At 35.4% G+C, this 21,302-nt stretch overlaps 1 protein-coding gene across 8 annotated transcripts in view; it reads left to right on the forward strand.

Annotated features, from left to right (window-relative positions):
* The window catches only part of FER (FER tyrosine kinase), a 448,497-nt gene that overhangs the window by 277,376 nt on the left and 149,819 nt on the right, over positions 1 to 21,302 (forward strand). For all 8 annotated transcript variants that reach the window (XM_055387411.2, XM_055387413.2, XM_055387409.2 and 5 more), the window contains 3 exons: positions 11,093 to 11,149; positions 18,303 to 18,418; positions 20,721 to 20,815. In XM_055387411.2, the coding sequence (XP_055243386.1) occupies positions 11,093 to 11,149; positions 18,303 to 18,418; positions 20,721 to 20,815 (268 nt within the window). The remainder of the gene's footprint in view (positions 1 to 11,092; positions 11,150 to 18,302; positions 18,419 to 20,720; positions 20,816 to 21,302) is intronic.

A 21,302-nucleotide genomic window follows, 5' to 3' on the forward strand; every position in this document is an offset into this window, starting at 1 on the left:
AGCTGATCAAATTCTGAATAATTCTTGGATTATAAAAAGGTTCTATGGCTGAGACTTTGAGTGGAATAAATGTGCTGAGCCAGCTAGGGAGATAATGAAGCAGGCTGACTGAAAAATTGTATATAAAAGAAAAATAGAGATAGCAAATATTTCTCAGTATGAGTAGTAGAAAAATCTCTGAGAATCATCTTATGTATTGTGACATTTTGTTAATTATTCTTTCTTTTTTGTTGTTGTTGTTACCTGGGCTGGAGTACAGTGGCCCAATCTTGGCTCACTGCAACTTCCGCCTCCTGGGTTCAAGGAATTCTCCTGTCTCAGCCTCCCGAGTAGCTGGGATTACAGGCGCCCGCCACCATGCGTGGCTAATTTTTTTGTATTTTTAGTAGAAACGGGGTTTTACTATGTTGGCTAGGCTGGTCTCAAATTCCTGACCTTGTGAACTGCCCACCTCGGCCTCCCAAAGTGCTGGGATTACAGGCGTGAGCCACCAAACCCGGCTAATTATTCTTTCTAAGGATTATATGTTGGTCTTTCTGCATTAGCTGCAAAATACCGTGTTGTCAATATGTTTAGAAATTCATCTGCTACAGGTATTAAATCTTTGTAGTGAGATAATATTTTTTTTTAAAGTCTGATTTAAATTTTGCCTTTTTTCTTTATTTCTTTCAAACTATTACACTGGATGATTACTACTATCCCTTTGACCAGGGGCTGGACAAAGCTTGTATTTCCGGTATTTTTTGTAATTAAGTCCTCATGTTGAACCTGCAATACATTGGCTCTTGCTGAGGAATAGATTGTATTACTGTGTTAGTGAATTGGCCTGTATTTAAGGTAGAATTATTTATCAAAAACAATGATTTTTTTTCCATGTTATCTATAATATTATTGTAAATGGCTATTCACTATTTCATCATACATTATAAAATGACTTGACTAAGTTCTCCATTTTTTTTATTTTTAATTCAACATTTTCATTTTTAAATCATTGTTTTTGGTTTTAGGCATTACCAAAAACAATGATTTAAAAATGAAAATGTTGAATTAAAAATATAACTTCAGTCACATGGAAGCAAGAACTTCTATTTCAGTTTTGAATGTTGGGGAGATATATAGGAATAGAATAAGGTTGTTCTTTACTATTAGCAGTATTTTCTTTTGGTGGGTATTCTTCTTGGAGAACTGTGAATCAAGGGGAAGTGTTAATTTAAGTCATACTTCTAATCACTCTGACTTACCTACTTGAGATCGAATTTCAAATATGTCCCTGTGCCCCATAAAGCCCTTTAAAGGGATAACTTTAGGAAGAAATGGCACAACCATCCAAAGAGATTTGGCAGCGGTTGATTGACATAATAAATAATGACCATCTGTACCCTGTAGCAGTCCACCAAGAAGCACAGTTAGTCCTCTGCAGCCTGGGCAGACTGCTGGTTGTCTTCAGCAGGTGAACAAAGGAGACGTTGCTTATTTGATAGTTGTTCACTTTATTTAAAATGACTACATTTGTGAGGCAAAATTCTAAGATTTAGGTTTTAACATTTTAAAACTAATTAGATTTTATTTTCAGTTATTTTTATAGCTTTTGCTTATTACTGTATCTACTTGTATAAAGATGTGGGATTTACATAGTGTTTTCATTAAAAGTACTATATTAATAGCAATTTTGTTGAAACCTTATTTTTAAGTGATTTTATATTTTATTGAAAATTTGGTACAGAGTTATTGTGGGAAAATGGAGTATTTGTCATTTATCTAGTGGAAATAAGTGGTATAGAGACCGAAGTTGAGTCATTATTTTTTTAGGTTACAGATTACATAAAGATTATACAAAATTGACTCATAACTCTGCCAGTTATATTAAGACATACTTGATTACAACTGTAAAGTTTTTTGTGATTTCATTTTTTGACACAAAAACTGTGAATGTGCAAAATGCAAAGCTTTAGATTATAATCTAATGAATGCAGTAGATGAAGAGCAATCTATAATTGATTTGCATAGAAATAATTTCAAACAAAGTATGTAAATCATAAGTTAAAAAATCTGTTAGGACTGGAACTTGAAACTTAAAATAGAATTTATAACCCATTGTGTTTCAATTAATTAAAATTGCATCGTTATCTCTGAACTTGAAAGAGTCATATGCATTGCTTTAAATAAATTACTCTATTTTGGGTAACAGTATAATTTGTTAGAAAGGACATAAGCTTCACAGTCAGACATATATGGGTTCAAACATTGTTTCTGCCATTTGCTGTCAGAGTAGCCTGTCTCTCAGAACCTCAGAGTCCTGGCTTGATGGTGTCACTAACACCCCCAAGTTCAGTGATCCACTAGAAAGGCTCACATAAGTTAACATAAAGTTAATTCAAGGCTAGGATTTATTGTCGCAAAAGACTGACTCATGTAGGAACAGCAAAAGCTAGGTCAAAAGAGGCTTTCTTGCCCTATTTATAGCAGGAATTGTATGGCTAAGTCTTTCTGTCTACAAACTGCAAGGCCATGTGTGATACCATTACTCAGGAAATCCCATTTGAGTTTTGGAGTCCAAAGTTCTTACCAGGGGCTGATCACATACCTGTTAACATGACCAGCCATGGTGAGGACCCCAAACCAGGCACCATTTGCATAGAATGGATATTTATGTTTACTTTAAGCATGCTAACAGCCTAGTTCTTCTTGACCTGCCACTTCAGTCATTATGGACTAACATTACTCAGTAACTTTTGAACGTTCTGGTAGTTTAGTTCTCATTTTCACCAAAGGTCGTCAAGATTATAGAGATAAGCAGAAACTGAATGAAACAGACCTACTTTGTTAAACTTTCCTCACAGAGTTATTGTGAAAGTTAAGGTAGAACTCTGTTTAGTTTTGGTTTTACCTACGTCCTTTTAGGCTTTTTTTTTTTTTTCTTCCTGTTACCTTTTTTTTTTTTATTATTTAAGTTTTAGAGTACATGTACACAATGTGCAAGTTAGTTATATATGTATACATGTGCCATGCTGGTGTGCTGCTCCCACTAACTCGTCATCTAGTATTAGGTATATCTCCTAAGGCTTTCTTTATCTGAAAATGTCTTTATTTTCTATTCATTGTTCTTTTTTTTTTTTTTTAATTAGAGACAGAGTCCCACTTTGTTTCCCAAGCTGGTTTAGATCTCTTGGCCTGAAGCAATCCTCCTGCCTCGGCCTCCCAAAGTGCTAGGGTGAGCCACTGTGCCCAGCCTTATTTTCCATTCATTCTTGAAAGATGGTTTTACCACATTTACTATTTACAGTTGACAGTTACTTTCTTTCAACACTGAAAGGATACTGTGCTACTTTTGTCCGAACTGGGTGGTTTCAGAAGAGAAGTCTGCCTTCTGTGAATTGGTATACCCTGTAGGTAAAGTCATTTCTCTCTGGCTGCTTTCAAGACTCTTTGTCTTTCCTTGTCAGAAGTTTGATTATGATGAATCTTGGCTTGAATTTATTTGTGTTTATCCTATTTCAGGTCCTGTCAGCTTCTTGTTTGTAGATTTGTGTCTTTCGCCAAATTTGAGAAGTTTCAGTCATTATTTCTTTAAGTATTCTTTCAGCCCTACTCTTTCTCCTCTCCTTTTATCTCAGATTATACAAATGTGGGATTGCTTGCCTTACAGGTTCCTAAGGTTCTGTTCATTTTTTTTCACCCAATCTATTTTCTCTTTGTTGTTCAAATTGGGTAATCTGTTGATCTGTCCTCAAGTTCAGTGATTAGCCTCTCTTATCTTCACTTTGCTATTGAGCCCATTCAGTGAGTTTTTAAAATTTCCTTTGTAATTTTTAGTTATATACTTTTTATTTGGTTCTTTTTTTAATAACTTCTGTTTCTATGGCTGAGATAATCTATGTGTTTTCATATTTTTCAAGGGAATTTGTTAGTGATTGTTGTGCATTTTTCTGGCAGCATTAAAATCCTCGTCAGATAATCCCAACATCTGATCCATCCCACTGTTGGTTGACTGTCTTTTCTCATTCAGATTGTGATTTTCTTGGCTCTTGATGTGATGGATGATTTTTAATTGTACCTTAGACATATAATCTATTATGTTAGGACATCTTGGGTCCCATTTAAATCTTTCATTTTTGCAGGTAGTTACCTTGTTTAGGTTTAACAGGTAGGGCCTGGCCTGCTTTAAATGGTTTCAATGACAGTGCAATTTTTAGAGCTTTTTTGGTGTTATTTTGTTTTGTTGGTTTATCTGGTGCCACTGGGCTTCCTTCTAACTTGTTCATTTTAATGCTGCCTCTAGGAGTAGAGGGAATTCCCCAAGTCTGGGCTGCCAGGTGTTTCACTGAGGAAGGGCATCTTAGGCCTATGGGATTGTTTGGTAGACTTCTCCTGCCTCTGGGGAACAGAGTACTTCTGGGCTGGGGCCTTATTGTGGTGGGATTCTTTCTCCCGTTAGGCATGCTGCCCTGTCATCTCTGGCAAGGGAGATAGGAGTCTCAGTGCATGGAGACAAAGAGACTTCCCAGGATAGGTCTTTTTTTGTGGCAGTGCTTCTCTTGCCAATGCAACTGAGCTGCCTTGTTATTTCTCAGTTGGGAAGTGAGATAACAGGCCCACAGAAACAAAGAGGCCTCTTAGGCTTGTTCGCTCATTTGGCTGGGATCTATCTTCCTGTTACTTGTGGGCCATCCCAGTATTTCTTGGTGGGGCAAAGCAGTCTTAGGCCAGCTGGGAAAGGGAGTCTTCCCTTAGCTGCTTATTGTTAGTTGGATCTCCAGTCAATCCCCTTGCAGGTGGTACTGGGCTCATTTGGTCGTTTTGAGGACTCTCATATAATCCAGGGGAGGAATAGGCCTAACTGAGCCGCCTTCTATGGCTATGTTGGGAGTCAAACTGCCTTCTGTTGTGGCGGTAGGATGGAAGACGTCCTGCCACTATTCTGTTCTCCCATTCCAGGAGTCCCAAACCAATTCACCCTTCTCATACCATCTTTCAGAGTTCCTTGTTTGCCTCTTGAATTATGTCCAGGGTTTATAGCTATAATACTTTCCTGTGGAAAGGAGCAGGGAGAATTATGCTTCTAGAACTTGTCCAATGACCATAGTATTTTAATTGTTTGTTTGGATGCTGGATAATATACATTATATATTTGTATAGTAGAACAAATGCTCACATTTTTAAAAAAATTAAAGGCTTACACAGTAAAGAGTATTTGGAGACCTCTGGTCTATAAGATTAAGTGAATACTTGATTCCTTGTTCAAGCTCTCCATGGCCTGGTTAGAAAGTACATTTCTAGTTTTTCACTGAACATTGCTCCCCTTTAAGAACTCTTTGCCTTCACTCTTCTTGTGTATTCACTCTATCTAGAAGATTTCTACTTCTTTCTATGCTTTTGCCAAAGTTATTTTCTCCGTTTAGCATATCAGAATCATATCCATGTTCAAGACTTATCTCAAATACTACCTGTTTTTTGAGACTTCTTCTGACTTTTCTAGCACAATATGGCTTCCTTTTCCTCTGAAATCCTTTATCATCACTTATATTACTCATGTGACACTTGAAATGACATTTTGAACAGAGTGTAATCTAAGTTTATCTTTAACTCATCTGTTTGGAGATGAACTTTCCTGGAGAAGCGGTGCTAGCAATGCTTAAATGTATCTATAACATATGCAATGTATGGAGCATAACTACCATTTTACATGAGTCTAATGGAATATATCCTTATATACTGACAGTTCTATCTTAAAATTCCAGGTTCATATTCCTAGACTTACACCCCTTCTCTACCAGCATAGTTAATACTGAGTCCCATAGGAGTGGTGGCTTCTGTGGGCTATGCCAGAGAGACTGCTGCATGGCAGACTGAGAGAAAGTTTGTTGGCAGCGAAGTAGAAAAATAAACTCTTTAGAGATGTTAGAGAGAAGAGAGCTAATGTTGGTGGGACTGTGACAACCACTAATCATAGGTTAGAAAAGAAACTATGTTTCTTTTACACAGGTATTCTTGCCCAACTCCTACCCTTCACTGAACACACTTACATTTCCTCCCTGTGCCTCATTCTTTCACTCAACAGGTAATAGCTTACCTTATTGGTTGCCCCCAGTTTCCTGTATTACATCTCTTTTTCCTTCTGTTCCTTGTGCTTCTCAAATTAACTACTACTTGCATTTGAATCCTTGTCTCAGGGTCTGCTTCTGAGAGAACCCAAACTAAGACAGGGACAGTCAGCTACCTCACATCCACAAGTTATTAGAACTAGATTCAGTAGCGTCAGCCAACTCCCCAGAAGGGCAGTTAATCCATCTCATTCATTTCTTCTTTTCTCAGTGTCACTCACGAATCAATTAATAAAAATAAGTATTATTTGCTTAGGCAATTAGAAGGTACACTGTGATTTCATGGGTTTATAAGGCCACCACAATCTTTATATGTAGCCCATATCTTACAGTGATTACCAAAGTGCATAATTTATATCTCCAGAATATCTCTAGAATAAGAGAATTGATAAATAGGAAAAGTGGATATTTTTCTTTTACCATAATCATGATACATTAATACTCAGGAATTAACATAAAGAATAGAATCCAAATATTAACAAGTCAGGAGTCTAAGTCAATATGTTGTAGCTTCAAGATCAGGGAAATTTAACCATTAGTTTTGAACACAGGTCTGTAGATTTTTCTGTATGGTCACAGATCACTTGCAAGCAAATGAAATGTTAAATATAACTCTGTCACCTCTATTCATTCCTATTGTAATACATCTTTTATGTCTTTGCCTTATTTCTATTGATGATTTATACTTAATTACAACTTTTATTTTCATTCATTAACCTGTGGACTGATAAAGCTACTATTCCTATTTCTTGGAAGAGACTAAGAGGCAGTCTGCTTCCATTTTTTCTGTTTTTTTTCTCTATATTTGAGAAGGTTGCAAAAAGTCTGCTTGTCCCTTTACAAAAAACAGAGCAAAGATAGAGACCAGAAATATGTAGTATAATCACTTTAGGAGAAACCAGCTCTGGAGCAGTTGTTAAGGAGCAAGCTGCAGCTGTCTTTGGCCATATCTTCTGAGTGTGACTTTTCTTTCCTTTGGATAGAAGGGGAGAAGGAGAAAAGTCAGTAAAAATAAAAGCAAATGCAGAGTTCCAGGCTTCTTCAGCAACTCCCCATTCTCCAACTCTGCGTTACTCAATGTCCATGTTCCCTAATTTACTTTTGACTTGCCCTCTGAAACCATTTCAGAGGCGTAAGTAAAGCTTTAGCATCATCATATAACTGAAATTGAATGTCTTTCTCAGCCACTTAGCAGCCTTCTTAGGAATATTCCATTTAATACCTAAGGGGGAGAGGGTTGGTAGTTCTACCCCGTCTTTATCCAATTTAACAGATTGGGAGTTTGCCTCTCTATCAACACTTCTGCAGACTCTCCACAAATTCTGCTCAAAATAGTCACTGAATTCTCCTCGGGCATTTATCCCTGCCTCTTACAGACTGAGTCACATGTCTTTTTTATTATTTAAATTTTTACTTTTAATTAACAAATAATAATTGTATATATTTATGGGTATGAGTACAATGTGATGTTTTGATATATGTATATATTGTGGAATGATTATATCAAGCTAACTAACATATCCATCACTTCACATAACTTATTTTTGGTAGTGAGATCATTTAAAATCTGGAGCTTTTTGTAGCAATTTTGAAATAGAAATACATTATTATTAACCATGGTCACTTTGCTGTGCAATAGATCTTGGAAACTTACTCCTCCCATCTAACTGAGACTTTGTACCATTTGGTCAACTTATCTCCATTCCTCAACCCCTCACACCTCCTGTTTCTGCTGACCAACATTCTGTTCTCTACTGTTCTTTTTTTTTTTTTTCTGTCTATAACTTAGACTGGATAATTTCTGTAGATCTATTGATCAATTATCTAAGGACACTGAAATTCAACTTTGATATGACAGGCAGTGAGCCAGTTTGGTCTGCAGACTTAGTTTGCCAATCCCTAATTTGGTTCAATCCATGATGGACATGTTTAGAAGGTAGGCTTACTTCTTTTCATTTCGAGGTTACTTTTTCTACCACAGTGTGGTATGTTTGGGGTTTATTAAAAGCCCGGGGTATTTTATCAGAGCCTCTTCTGCTTGCAGGCCCTGAACTCTCTTTGTATTTTTTAACCTATTGGCTTCTGCTTTCACAATGACCATGTGCATTCAAGGGTAAAAGTAGCCCATAAATCCTTGACATGGCTTCTTTTCTTAACCTAGCTTTAGTCTGTCAATACTTCACTGTTTTACTAGCTCTCCAGTGCCTTTAAATGGATATTTAGGGGTTTTCTTTGTTTGGTTGTTTTTTCTTTTTGTGTTTTTGTTTCTACATTTCAACCTTTTTTTTCAGTGGTTTGCACTACAAGGATTGGGCTGAACTGCCTAGGTTATCATTGTCTAAAGTGGAAAAGCTGTCCAAGAATCAGTTTGCAACTTTAAAATAACTTTCCTGACTGCCAGATGGCACTCTTAGAAGAATAACATTTGCTTATATATAGGGTTTGGGGTGGAGAATTAAACCCCAGAACTGCTAATCAAATGGAAAGTACAGCTCTTTTATTTTTTATTAAAAAATGAACTTTATGGATGTGTAATTTATATAAAATAAAATTTTCCACAGGTTTTAAATATATAGTTCAATGAAACACCAAGAAATTGAACTTTTTTTTTTTTTTTTTTTTATGGAGTCTCGCTCTGTCATCAGGCTGGAGTGCAGTGGCGCAATCTTGGCTCACTGCAACCTCTGCTTCCCGGGTTCAAGCGATTCTCCTGCCTCAGCCTCCCAAGTAGGTAGGACTGCAAGTGTGTGCCACCACACCCAGCTAATTTTTGTATTTTTAGTAGAGATGGGGTTTCACCATTTTGGCCAGGAATTGAACATTTTTATAACCCCCCTGCAAAGTTGCTTCTTTCCCTTTTGCAGTCAGTCTTTCTCAACTCCTGCCCCAAGCAATCACTTCTCTGATACCTAGCATTATAGATTGTCCTTCTCTAGAATTTTATGTGAATGGAATTAGTATCTATGTATGTAAAGTTTGTCTAGATTTATTAACTCAGCAAAATGATTTGCAAGTGCTCTGTTGTATGCATCTGTAGTAAGTTCTTTTTTATTGCCGAATAGTCAGTTGCCTGAATGTACCAAAATGTGTTTATCAGTTTTCTTTTTGATGGACATATGAGTTGTTTCTAGTTTTTGGCTATTACAAATAGAGCTGCTTCCAGCATTTTTTGATGAATCTTTTTATGGGTATGTTTTCATTTATCTTTGGTTAATTCCTAGGAGAGCAATTTGAGTCATAGGATGTGTATGTTTAACTTTATGAGAAACTTCCAAATTATTTTCCCAAACGCAAAAATGCTTTTTCTGCGTTGGGAAAAAAAATGCTTTTGCATTTTCACCAGCGATACATAAGGATTACAGTTGCTCCACACCCTCACAATCTGTTGATTTGTTAATCTTTTTAATTTTAGTATCTTAATGGGTACGAAGTAATGAAGTACCGTCTTATTGTGATTTGTATTTGTATATCACTGGTGACTAATGATGTTAAGTGTCTCTGATATTCTTACTGGCTATTTGTTCATCATCTTTTCTGAACTTTTTTTACACAATTTCTTGAGCTGGGTTCTTTGTTTTGTTGTTGAGATACGAGTTTTGTATATGTTCTTCATACAAATGCTTTATCAGATAGAAATTCAGTATTGCAAAAATGTTCTCCCAGGTCGTAGTTTGTCTTTTCATTTTTTAAATGATGCTTTTGAATAAATGTTTTCAATTTTGATGAGGTCCAATTTTCATTTCTTTTTTATAGTTAGTGTTTTTTTGTGCTTCTCTAAGAAACCTTCGCTTACCCACTTGATCATGACGTTATCCTCCTAAGTTTTCTTCCAGGATCTTTATAGCATTAACTTTATATTTAGGTGAAAAAACTATGCATAAAAACTATTGCATTTTAAAAATCAGTGTTGTCCCTTTGTTGACCTAACAGAGAGTGTTGGTTGAGTGTTTGCCACATGGTATTTCAGAAGGTAAAGCACTTCAAATAACTGTCCAGGACATTTTAAATTCATAGTTAGGGTGAATTTTTACTTCAAGATGTCTGATTACTTGTTACAACTCATAGATCATCATTACATTTCCATCTGTCTTTGTAATGAGGGGAAAACTACACTCTAACATTAATAAGAAACCTAACTCATAAATAAAATATATCGACCAGGATACTCTTCCTCCAACTCTTCCTTCCTACTCCCCTCCTTTTTTTCTTCCCTTCCTCTCTTTCTTTCCTTTTTATTCCTCCCTTCCTTTTCTCTTACTTTTTTCCTTTTTCCTTTCTTCATTTAAAACCGTATTTTTTCTTACATTATGGTATTGTGGGATTTCATAGTTGAGCCTTTTTTAGATGATAAAATATCCTCTAGTAATCGGTTCTTGAGATCAGATAATGGGATGCTCTCTTTCAATGATATGTTTGCATCACTGGCCTTATGCACCCTAGTGATATTGTAATTGGTGTTTGTTGCTTTATTATACCACAGGAGATTACTTGGGAAAGATATGGGACTATATGAAGTGTCATAGACAGCTATAACTCATGGCCCATTTATATGTGGAAAAATTAGCTCTTAGTAATATGATTTGAGTAGAAAAACAATTTCTAAGATTAAATGAGAACTGAAAATTTTACATTGTAAAATCAAACTCCCTCATGTACTTATGACAGCTTTTTGAAATGACAAATAATAGCATAACATAAACTTTATGGTTGGTGGAAAGTACATGCTGTGCTCTAATTACAGGGATAGTATCATTTCGAAGGCTGAGATTTCTGATAGAATTTGGATGTAATGTAGACTTTAATATCCTATTGTGTAGTACCGTTTCTTAAATTTGTTTTACAGCATCTTGGGGTTATAACTTCTCAGTGTGCTGTTGATTGAATGGTCTGAATGAAATATCCCTTTAGGTCGACTTTCCACTGGCTCAAATGCAACTTCAAGAAGTGTACCCTTGATTGTACTAAACAACTGTTCTTATTCTTTGCTGTAGGACAAGAAATGGATTCTCAGTCATGAAGATGTCATATTGGGAGAATTACTGGGCAAGGTATGTAATCAACTGAGCTAAATAACCAGAAGTCTCTATATTGATTGTGAAGACTGCAGATTTTTTCATTTTCCTCAAAGCTTTTCTTATATTGCCACAAGGCACATTACACATTAACTAGAACACAATGCTATATCTTCTCAATATTGTGATGCTCACTGAAATAGATGTGTGAAAGTCTTTGAAAGATTTAAGGATGATTCTTAACGTTTAAGAATATTATATGTGTGTTTTCCCCTGGAAGGACTAAAAATCATAATGATTTTACTTCAGTGTGCAGTAAAGTCAAAACTAGTGAACAGAGATTTGAAAAGAAACAGTGAGATAATAAAAGTTTAAATAAATACCTAATAGTCTTGTTCTTTTTGTTTCTGGTTACATGTGATAGTTTAGAAAAAAATGAAATACTGCCTGTTGGGATTTCAGGATTGTATATAGAATTACAGTATGTAACAACACTGGGCATATTTCAATCTAAAAATGTGGACAAGACACTTGTTTCAATATAAATATTAATTTTATAACTAGTTCTATTAATCAGAAAAAGCAACTATATATAATAAAAGTCCCTTTTCTTCCAACGTAGTTGGAAGTTTCTTTGAACTCATAGGCCGTAGTCAAGTATATGTTATTTAACAATAATGGCAGATACTTGAGAATTAGCCAAATGGACTATTTGAAAATTTATTAATAACTTTTATTTATAATTGAGTTCCAATGAGTAAGTATTCACTTTTTTGTCAGTGACTTAATTAGTGATTATTTCCATTAATATATAAAAATGTGAATTCATTTTAGCTTATGGTGTGATACAAAAAATAGTTTAAAATCTATATATTTAGGAAAAGCTAACATACATATGAGTGATCAGTACTGAACTTAATTAAGACTCAGCATTTTAGATGAAGAAATGATTACTCATTACTTTTTTGATTCAAATGTAAACTTGATGAATTGACTATTTTCCCCTATTTTTAAAAAATCTCTGAGAAAGTAAATCTCTGTTGAAGTAACATAGTTTGCAGGATTCTTATCATTTATTATTTTAAAATACCTTTCCCAAAGCATCAAATTGTTATTGGAAAGCAGATTTTTATTGGCATATTTAGTAAGTAAATTCTAAAGAACCTCAAGCTAAAAGCAGTGACTCATATGTTATTTCCTCGGGGTTTATTTCCTCATCCTTAAGGAAATATTTCTTCTTTCCCTTGCTGTAGGTAACTCGGTAGCAGTGACTGGGCCAAAAAATATTACAAAGATTAATTTCCATGATACAATTAAATAATAAATTATAAGACTAAACCATTTACTGAAATAAAGGCAGAATATGTTTAGAAGGACAGATTTTTAGTACTATGAAAAAAATATTTTTAGTTAAAGAGAAATATTTCTATTTTTGTGTTTAGTTTATGCTATAAAGTATTAGGAGGAATTTATCTCCTTAGACTATTTCAAAGAATAATTTTTTTCTCAACGACAAGTAATATGTCAGTCTTAATGAATTTATTTTAAATAAAAGACTGTGACTTTGAGGCAGTGTGTAGCTTAATTTCATCCAGTAGTTTTAAGTACAAGAAAATGGTTATTTAACATTTTTCACTGCCTGTTTTAAATAATCGTTTACAGTATACTGCTTAAGAGTACATGGCTAATTAAGACAATTAGGCATGATTCCTATTGTTAGAGACTTTGGAGTTAAGTTGTAATATAAGGTAATGGCAGGAACGCTGAGGTTTTTTTTTTTGTATTCAGCAGTATATTTTTAGTAGACTGTACTTGATATACAGTATCAGATGCAGCTATAGTCGATAGTTGGTATTCAACAAATATTCAGTCATCCAGTGTTTTTTGAATGCCTGCTATGTGCAAGGCACTCTTCTAGGCATGTTTTACAGTTTCAATGAGCAAGTAGCCAGAAATCCTTCCTCTTACGGAGCTTAATATTCTTTCTAGGAGGAGAAGATAAACAATAAGCATAATAAATAGGTAAATTTTATAATGTTAGAGGGTGCTAAGTCCTGTGAAAAATAGAGGGATTGGAAGGGTTACTAGTTGTAGTTGCTGTTTTTAGTAGGAAATCCAGATAAACCTTATTATGTTTACTTTTGAATAAAGACTTGAAGGAGGTGGGAAATTTAGCCACATGGACATCTGAGGGAAGAGGGGTCTACGCAGAGTAAACAGCCAATGCAAAATTTGTCTGAAGAGCAAGGGAAGCATTTTCATTGTAACAGTAAGCAAGAGGGAATGTGATAGGAGAGGAAGTCTGTTAGGTGATGAGGGTATAAATTACATTGACCTTGTAAGTCATTGTGTAACTTTGGCTTTGATCATGAATGAAATGGCGAGCTGGTGGGCAATTTTGAGAGGAGGAATGGCATGATCTTTTTTAAAAAGTTACTCTGGGAGTTGTGAAAATAGGCTGACAACTTGGAAGGTTAGGAGGCAGTTGAACTTACCTGACTAAAAGATGATGCTAGGTTAAAATGATAGCAATGGAGGTGATGTGAAGTAGTGAGTTCTGGATGTACTTTTGAAATTGAACCAATTGAATATCCTGATGGACTCTGTATGTGGGGTATTAGAGAAAGATTTCAGTCCTAAGTGTAAAAGATTTCAGGGAATGAGAAGAGGTGTTCAGTTTTGGATGTATTGAGTTTTTCTATGAAACTTCCAAGTGGGGATGATGGAAACTATTGGGTATTAAGTCTGGAGTTAGAGAAAAGAGGTCTGAGTCAAAAGTACAAATCTGGTAGTTGTTAGTATATAGCTGGTACTTACCACAGTTAGGTGGATTCAACAGTGGAGTGAGTCTAGATGAAGAAGAGAAGAGGATCAAGGGTTGAGCCTTGCTCACTTGAACATTAAGAGGTGGAGATAAGAGAAGCAATCCCCAAAGGAGGTTGAAAAGAGCAGCCAAGTAGGAGGCAGAAAACCAGGAGATATGATGCCTTGGAAGACAAGAAGAGAAAGTATATACCAAGGAAGAGAGTGATCAGTGGTGTCAGATGATGCTGAAAAGCCAAACAAGATGGGATTTAGCAATGAGAAGATCACTGATGACTTGGCTGAGCAGTTTCCTTGGAATGCTTTAGGTGAAAGCCAGTTTGGAATGGATTTGAGAGGAACGGGAGGAGAGAATTAGCGATAGCAAGGATGTAATTCTTTGAAGTTTTGCTGCAAAAGAAATCAGAGATATGGGGTGATAGTTTCAAGAGAATGATTTGTGCTTTGTCACTGTTACTGTTTAACTTGAGAAAAATAATAGCATACTAGTTTGCAGTTGGGAATGATCTAGTGAAAATTCATCATTTAAGACAGAGGGATGAACATTGCTAGAGCGTCATCCTTGAGTAGGTAAGAGGGGATGCAATTTAGTTCACAATGGAGGATTGACTTTAATAGAAACACAGTAGTTCACTTTTTATAACAGCGAGGAAAATTGGTAGGTGGGTCATTATAGGGACAAGAGCCCAAAGTTCTCTTTATATTGCTTCAATTCTTGAAATGAAGTAGGAAGCAAAAGCATCAGCTAAGAATGAGGATGGGAGATTTGAGAATAGAATAGAAGAGAAGCAGTCATCCAGAAAACTGGGAGTGTGAATGGTCTAAAGAAATATAATATGATTATTGAGTAGCATTAAGGGCCCCCTAAGGGTTTGTGTTCATGAATTTAAAGTTAAATCAGTCAGCACGATTATGGTTTTTCTCCAGCCATATTAGCTTTATAGATGCAGAATACGCAGAGTTTTGGATTTAATCAGACTTGTAGATTTGCTAAGGGAGTTTTACAGATTAGCAGAGGAGCAAATAAACTGAGAGTGTATGGGAAGGCAGTTACAATTATTGACCATGGAATTTAAGGTGGAACACAGAAGGAGGAGAATATAATAAAAGAATGACGTAAAAAGTGATAGAACCGAAAGATTGGCAGTTCCTATAAGGTCAAAGGACTTTTGAAGTCTGGATAAGTATTCAAAAAAGAAGAGGAAGTAAGCTAGAAAGATAGAAGCCAACCAGAAGTTGAAATGAATGAGATAGATGTTATACAGCATTTGAATTATTGGTATGGCAGAGTTTAAAGTATGACCCTAGAAAATAGATTGGAGTGCAAGGTAATTGGAGGAGAGATGTTCAAGAAACTGAGAGTTTGAATTGTTGGAAGGTCCTTTAAATGTCTATCGAAATTACAAAGAATTAGGACACTGGGTAGACTGACAGTTACCCAACAGCTCAAATTGCCAATAAACAAAATATTTTCAAATTCAGTAAATGACAGCTGGAGTGAGGAATAGTGGGTAATATAATTGAGTAACAAATTTTCAAAGCTGAGAGTTTCAGGAATGTGGGAGAGATAATGGTTTAAAGCCAGTGATAAGTAGGTAATAGAACACTGTGTTCTATCTGCAGGGCAATAGTAGGATTATATGTGGGGAAAATAAGTCATCACTTAAGTTTAGATGGCAAAAGGAAGTTCATCCACCATTTGAGTCTTCTCAAGTGAGAGCCAGGATTTTGTTAGAACAGGAAGTTAAAGGAAATGATCAAAGAATAGATTGAAAATATAATTTTGATGATGATGGGCCATGAATTCCAGAAGGCACTATGCGAGTCGGAGATAGATGAGAAAGAGGGATCAAATAGAAGTATGCTGAATCTGAGGGGGCTGGAGAGGGAGAAATGAAGATTAACCAAGGACCAGGGTCATCTTACACTGACTGACATAAACACAGTCAAGGGGCATAAGATTTGTCCTCAGGGACTGAAGGGCAGCAGCAGAGATGAAGTCATGCTTCATGACTTTTTGTCTCACCCCTTGCATCTTAGAAAGGTTACCCTGATTCAGAATCTCAATTCTGTCACCTAAGCTGATCTTATATTCAGTCCCTCACCTCCCCTTTAAAGCAAAGGTTTGCGTTGAATGAAGATTGAATGATACAGAGTGATGAGTGTCCTGAGCTTGCTCCTCACCTCTTTGGATAGAGAAGAGGTGGTCTGGGAAAGCATAGTCATTTCTCAGTGTCTGAAGACTGTCCCCCTGACCATCGTTGATAAAGTTGACATTCTCTGGATAGTGGTTGCTAAATTAATGTTTAAATTTTTCAAATGCCTAGTACGTGTCAGTACCTCTTAAAATAAGGCAGAAACCATTAGAAAGACACAAAGGGCAATGAGGATATATGTATTCAGGGACAGGAGACATAATTTTGGGAAAATCAAGAAAGTCTTCATGAACAAGGGGCATAAGAAATGGATTTAAAGACGAAGTATCAGCTTCTGATTGGAGGTGGGCGTTTTCCACAGAGGGAAAAATGTAGAAAAGGCATGACACGTATTTAGGGATCACTATGTATTTGAGTTCAGAACACATGTAACAGTTGGGGTTATAATGTGGAGCTATATAGAGGCCAAGAAAGTGATAGTAATTGAAGGATGGATATTGAGCAAAGCAGTAGTATAATCAAAGTTTTCTCTAGCAAAGATTAATTTGGCAGTGCTGTTGTAGGTGGATTGGAGAAGTGAGGGACTGAAGATGAGATCAGCTTAGGTAACAGAATTGAGATCATGAATCAGGGTAACCTTTCTGAGATGCAAGGAATAAGACAAAAAGTATTATGGAGGTAGGGTCTGAATGCTTACAAGGCAAATGATGGTTCTAGTAACTGAAAAAAGTAATATAGCCGGGAAGAATCTTTTGATTAATAAAACAGTAAATTTTAGACAAGCTGAATCGTAAGTGCTTTAGGTAAGTGGAGGCCCAGCAGTAATCATGTAAATTAATATCTTCTCTCAGCTCTACCTCTGATGTAATAAATAATCTGACAATTGTGGGTAAAAGACAATCTCTTGAGAATAACAGATGTGAAGCTCAAATTTTCCTTTTTAAAATTTATCACGAATGTTTACTGTTTAAGTATATTTTTTATGAAAACATGATTGATCATTGTTTTATAAATATTTGAGTTGACTATTAGATTAAATAGTAAAAATTGAATATAAGACTTGTTAAAAATATTTTAATAAATTTTAACTTGTGAACTTCAAATATTAAGAGTTACATTCATCTTAGTGCTCTAAAACTCAGTAAGTATAGTAGGCTTCTAGTTGAGTTACTTCTTGCTCAACAATAGCATTAAAGTTTGTTATAAAATGTTTGCATATGCCGGGTGTGGTGGCTCACACCTATAATCCCAGCATTTTGGGAGGCCAAGGCAGGCGGATCACGAGGTCAAGAGATCGAGACCATCCTGGCCAACATGCTGAAACCGCATCTCTACTAAAAATACAAAAATTAACTGGGTGTGGTGGTGTGCGCCTGTAGTCCCAGCTACTCGGGAGGCTGAGACAGGAGAATTGCTTGAACCTGGGAGGCGGAGGTTGCAGTGAGCCGAGATTGTGCTGCTGCACTCCAACCTGGCAACAGAGTGAGACTCTGTCTCAGAAAAAAAAAGAAAAAAAATTTTGCATAATATGATTATAGCTATGTAAAAAAATACATATGCAGTGTAAAAAAACCTAAGAGAATACTCAAGAATAGCTGTTGTGCTAGTGTGTTAGTCTTGTTTATCTTCTCAGTAATGTTTTGGATTTAATTTTAAAAAATAGATTTCAAAATGTCATCTCTTCTAAAATAAATACACTATAAATCAGGCCTTTTTTTTTTTTTTTGGAGACAGAGTCTTGCTCTGTTGCCCAGGCTGGAGTGCAGTGGCGCAATCTCCGTTCACTGCAAGCCCTGCCTCCCGGGTTCATGCCATTCTCCTGCCTCAGCCTCCCAAGTATCTGGGACTACAGGCGCCCGCCACCATGCTCAGCTAATTTTTTTGTATTTTTTTAGTAGAGACGGGGTTTCACTGTGTTAGCAAGGATGGTCTCGATCTCCTGATCTCGTGATCCGCCCACCTCAGCCTCCCAAAGTGCTGGGATTACAGGCATGAGCCACCACGCCTGGCCAAATCAGGCATTTTATACCAAAATATGTCCTAGCCATAGAGTAAAGTTAGAAGTTCATATGTCTGATAGAAATTAGTTCATCACTGGTGATATTGACATGTAGGTAAGCACCTCCTCCTCTTTGGTACCTTTCCTTGTATTTGGCAAAGATACACATGCTGTCATTTACCCAAGACAATGAATGTATTTCTATTTTCAGGGAAATTTTGGTGAAGTATATAAGGGCACATTAAAGGATAAAACTTCTGTTGCTGTTAAAACATGTAAGGAAGATCTTCCTCAGGAATTGAAAATAAAATTTTTACAAGAAGCCAAGTGAGTTATTTAAAGTAATCAAAATATGTATTTATTATGTAAATGATTTATTAAAATGTAAGTTTGAAGACATCTTAAATTGTGATTTACTGAAATAGTAGGGGTAAGCACTTTTACAATATGGAATCCAAAAGTTTGTGCTTTTGTGATAGTCTGCAGATCAATTCAGCAATCATAGTCAAACCCGGTGTTAAAAAGCAGTATTATTCAAGTTCTTAAAATGTTAAGATATTTTGCTTTCATCACACATACATATACATATATGTATATATGCAATACTGTGCTTATAATAAAAATATTAATGTATTATATACATATACTGTACAGCTCACATATACATTTAAGTAGATAATTATATCTGTCCTACCCTCCTTAGAAAGTACTGCTTGCTTCTGTTTTCTCAACTGTTAGGTTTCATTTCTCAGAACCTCAGATTTCTTCTTCAACTGTATAGCTTATATATACATTTAAGTATATACATTATATACATTATATATATACATTATATACATTTTTATAGCTATCCTTGGTTTAGTTGTACATGTACAAAACATGCATAAATTTTTTATCTTTCTCCAAAGTTACCTTTTTCATTCTCTTAGGAAAGTATACAGCAGTTTTCAAAGATGAGTGAATTTATAACTGTTGATAAGATAATAAAGAATAAGATTTGGTAATAGAAATAATTGGGACAGACAGGCATTTGAGGTAATCTAGTTTATTTTTAGTTCATGTTTGGAGTCCTATAGGTGAATGCATTATCAAGTAGAAGGGGCTCACTGCCCAATGTGCTAGAAGCCAATACTGTGACACCAGGTCTTTGAGAAAAGAAAAGCTTACTATTAAACGTCAACTCTTAATGATTTCAAAGCAATAGTTTTATTAGAAAAGGTTGAGGGGGTAGATTCTGAAATTACTAAGTGATTGGTGGAAGGGGAAATGGGAGGCCTGGAAAGTCCTTGGCCACACACAGTTATCTCTTCATGCAATCTCATGGTTCATATGTGCAAATCCAGGGGGAGTTAGTCTGAACCATGCAGTGGAAATTCAGGCTGTGATGTTAGCAAGCTTGTTTCTGCACAGATGCCAGTCAGCCCTATTTGTTCTAACCAATTTCAGCTAGTTCTTTTATAAACAACGGGAGTTTCAGTGATTGAGCAAGTTGTTTCTTTTTTTACGTGCTATCCTGCAAACTCAAGAATTTTTGTTGGTCATTACTGTATTGAGGTTCTTTTTCTTAACTCTTTAGGGACATGGTTTCAAGTCTATCCTACTTTCATAGCCCTCTGATGAAATTTTGCCCTTATCCAAACAAAGTCTACTCTGCTTCAGCTGAAGTCTCTGTTGAAACTCTATTATTCAATTATCCGTTTGCCAACTTTCTCAGAACTTTTGTTTCTACCATTTTGAAATTGATCTTGATCAAGAAAGTATTTAACTATTACAAAATCCAATGAAATGGTTACCCTGTAGCATTTGCCAGTATAAAATGACTTCTTATTTTATGTATTTTAAAATCAAGTGCGTGTGTTAAAAAAAAAAAAAATATATATATATATATATGCTACCCTAGCAGCTTACAATTTTTGGCCCACTAATACTTTTCAGCTATACTTTTGTGGTAGTGGCTAAAACCAGATATTATAATTTGAAAGGAATTGTACATGTTTTAGATTAACTAGTTTTTAGCATGGTTGTTAATTATTCAGAGTAGATAATAGTTTTTAAAAGAATATTAAATTAAGGAGAATTGACTCATTTGCATCCACATTATGTTGCCAATATGTATCAGTATGGTTGGGCCTCTGTCTCCATGGGTTCTGTATCTGTGGATTTGATCAGCCACAGAACAAAAATATTAGTGGGGGAAAATGTTGATGATTGCATCTGTACTGAACATGTACAGAATTTTTTTTCTTATTATTCCCTAAACAATACAGTATAACAACTATTTATATAACATTTACATTATATTAGGTCTTATAAATAATCTGGAGATGGTTTAAAGTATATAAGAGGGTGCGTGTAGGTTGTATGCAAATATTGCACCATTTTGTATAAGAGACTTGAACATGCAAACATTTCTGTATCCACGGGGGTCCTGGAACCAGTCTCCTACAGATACTGAGGGAAGGCTTTACTCGTTTGTATACATCCAATTTATCATAATTTGGGGTCATACTGAAATTTTAAAAATTGAATTATGATTCAAGAGTATTCTAGTTGTAAACACTATTTGTGATCCCAAATTAATGCTTTATTATTCAAATGATAACTATTCTTATATTTTCATCTCATCTAGAATTCTCAAGCAATATGATCATCCCAATATTGTCAAACTTATAGGAGTTTGCACACAAAGACAGCCTGTCTACATCATTATGGAACTGGTTTCAGGTAATGTGATCTGAGAATTTTTGCATGATGACATTTTAATGTCATGTTTTATTGTTTTTATATGTTCAATCTCTTTGATTTCTCCTCGTTAAGTCTCCAAGGATTTTGTTTAACATTTCCAGATAACAAAAGAGTATGTACCTATACTCAGTATTTTTATAGGCTGTAACACTTTACTATTTTCTAGAAAATGTCAACTGCTTTTTTAAAAGGCAGATTTATTATTAGAATATAGTTACACGTGGAATTCAGTTATATATCTTTATGTGCAAAACACTATTTAGAAAAAGGCAGTGTACTTAGACTTTATAACAGTGATAGTACTATCTTATATTTAGTTCACTGTATATCATTTTCCAAGTACATCTCCACACAACCTCTCTTCTAAATGTTTAAATTAATTTTTAATTTTTTTTTGTAGAAATGGAGTCTCACTATATTGCTCAGGCTGGTCTTGAACTTCTGGGCTCATGTGATTCTCCTGCCT

The sequence above is a fragment of the Gorilla gorilla genome, chromosome 4 (assembly GCF_029281585.2).
Source record: "Gorilla gorilla gorilla isolate KB3781 chromosome 4, NHGRI_mGorGor1-v2.1_pri, whole genome shotgun sequence".
Lineage (NCBI taxonomy): Eukaryota > Metazoa > Chordata > Mammalia > Primates > Hominidae > Gorilla > Gorilla gorilla.